Source organism: Sinocyclocheilus grahami, unplaced genomic scaffold (assembly GCF_001515645.1).
Source record: "Sinocyclocheilus grahami isolate Dianchi unplaced genomic scaffold, SAMN03320097.WGS_v1.1 scaffold8.1, whole genome shotgun sequence".
Lineage (NCBI taxonomy): Eukaryota > Metazoa > Chordata > Actinopteri > Cypriniformes > Cyprinidae > Sinocyclocheilus > Sinocyclocheilus grahami.
The window spans coordinates 1,249,629-1,251,420 of NW_015505187.1; the positions used below are offsets into that span (position 1 = coordinate 1,249,629).

The 1,792-nt window shown below is 41.3% G+C and overlaps 1 protein-coding gene across 1 annotated transcript in view; it reads left to right on the forward strand.

The window, feature by feature from the left end:
- Positions 1–481: 481 nt before the first annotated feature.
- Positions 482–1,792, forward strand: part of LOC107590292 (condensin-2 complex subunit H2-like) — an 8,150-nt gene continuing 6,839 nt past the window's right edge. Inside the window, exons 1-3 of the mRNA XM_016279004.1 lie at positions 482–747; positions 1,225–1,354; positions 1,459–1,560. Coding sequence (XP_016134490.1) covers positions 1,241–1,354; positions 1,459–1,560 — 216 coding nt within the window. The 5' untranslated portion in view covers positions 482–747; positions 1,225–1,240. The remainder of the gene's footprint in view (positions 748–1,224; positions 1,355–1,458; positions 1,561–1,792) is intronic.

Here is a 1,792-nt window from a genome sequence, read left to right on the forward strand (position 1 = left end):
AAACATATGGCGCTTTTCCACTGCATGGTACGGCTCGGTACGGTTCACTTTTGGGGGGTTTGCCACTGGGTACAGCACCTGGTACCTGGTACTTTTTTAGTACCGCCTCGGTTGAGGTTCCAAGCGTACCGTTACCAAAACGTGACGTATAAACTCTGCTGATCACTGATTGGCCGGAGAAAATCGTCACTACCTGCGTCACTGAACTTGGGACACAAACACAAAAGAAGCGCTAGATTTAAATCAGCACAGCCAGCGAAGGATCGAACGCAACTGTTTTGAACGAGCGCACCTTTTTTTAACAAACAAAAAGTGGCTGTTCCCCCTGTTGAGGAAGTACAGACATTCCTCTCGTTGATAACAGAGGAGCGGATCCAGCGGGAGCTTGATGGGGCGACGCGGAATGAAAAGGTTTTTTAGGAGTCGCAGCAGTAGAGGCGGCGCAACTATAACGACATGTGAATAATCCCGCCCATTCTAAAGCGATGCTAAACTGCAGTGGAAACGCAAACCGAGCCGTACCGAGCCGAGTCGTAGCACGCAGTGGAAAAGAGGATACAGACGATCCGCCTCCAGGCCGGCAGAGGGCAGCGGTCCACTAGCTGCCCAGTGGCTCCGGTGGCACGTCACGCACGCACGCACGCGGCAAAAACAAAAACGACGTACGCGCGGATTTTCCCCAAAGAGTAGATTTTATTTTTCTGCACAATTTAGAGACAGAACCCGTTGCTTATTCGCATACTAAAGGTGAGCATATTGATATTTAAGTTATAACGTTATGTGATCGTCGCGCTGGAGCTTCAGTGCTGTGAAGCTGTTACTGCTGTTTAACCGGTTTAAATTCAATATAGCTTACAGTTTAACAGAGATTCCGATTGGTTATAAAACCACTTTACATTTAATGGTAATGTTCATATACTGATCTATTTATTATGCGTGTAACGTTAGTTACTAGACAGCTAGCAAATCACTTAACGTTAACTGTGATTCAGTAACAACGACATAATTGTTTCTTTCGAGTGCGAGTTAACTTAAACTTGGTTTTATCTTTGACTGTACAGTACAGTACCATAGTAAAACACAGCTTATTAAATCAAATACAACATGCCCATTTTTTCTTTTCAAAATTAAGCAGTGTTGTCTTAAATCGTTCTTAATATATATTTGGGGGATGCTAATTAATTGTAAGTGTGAATTATAAATGATTTGAAATATTATTTGCAGGGTATTTTGGAAATACATGGTCATGGATTCTGCAGAGACGAGATATGCCCATCTGCTGCAGCCCCTGCGAGACCTCACCAAGAACTGGGACATTGACCTGGCCAGCCAGCTTGGAGAGTATCTTGAGGAGGTGAGAAAACACAGACGGACTGATCATGAAGCACCATAATTCATTTAAAGCTTCATTTTCTAGCCTAAGTATCATGTTGTTGTTGCTGTTGTCTGTCTTGACAGCTGGACCTGATGACCATTTCATTTGATGGAGGGAAAACCATGATGAACTTTGCAGAGGCTGCACTTTTAATCCAAGGATCAACATGCATCTATGGCAGAAAGGTCAAATATTTGATGTTTTATGTGTTACAGTGATGAATTGCACTGATATATAGATTTAGTGAATAAGTAAAAATGATCTCAACTAGCTTAGTTGTGCAAGGAAATGTTTTAAGTATTGTTATTTATTTCCTTTATTTAATTCATTTATTTCCTTTTAGTTATTTTAATAAAAAGTTTTATGTGTGTCAGAAAGAAATATGATTATATTTCATATTAGTGTTTTAATCCCCCC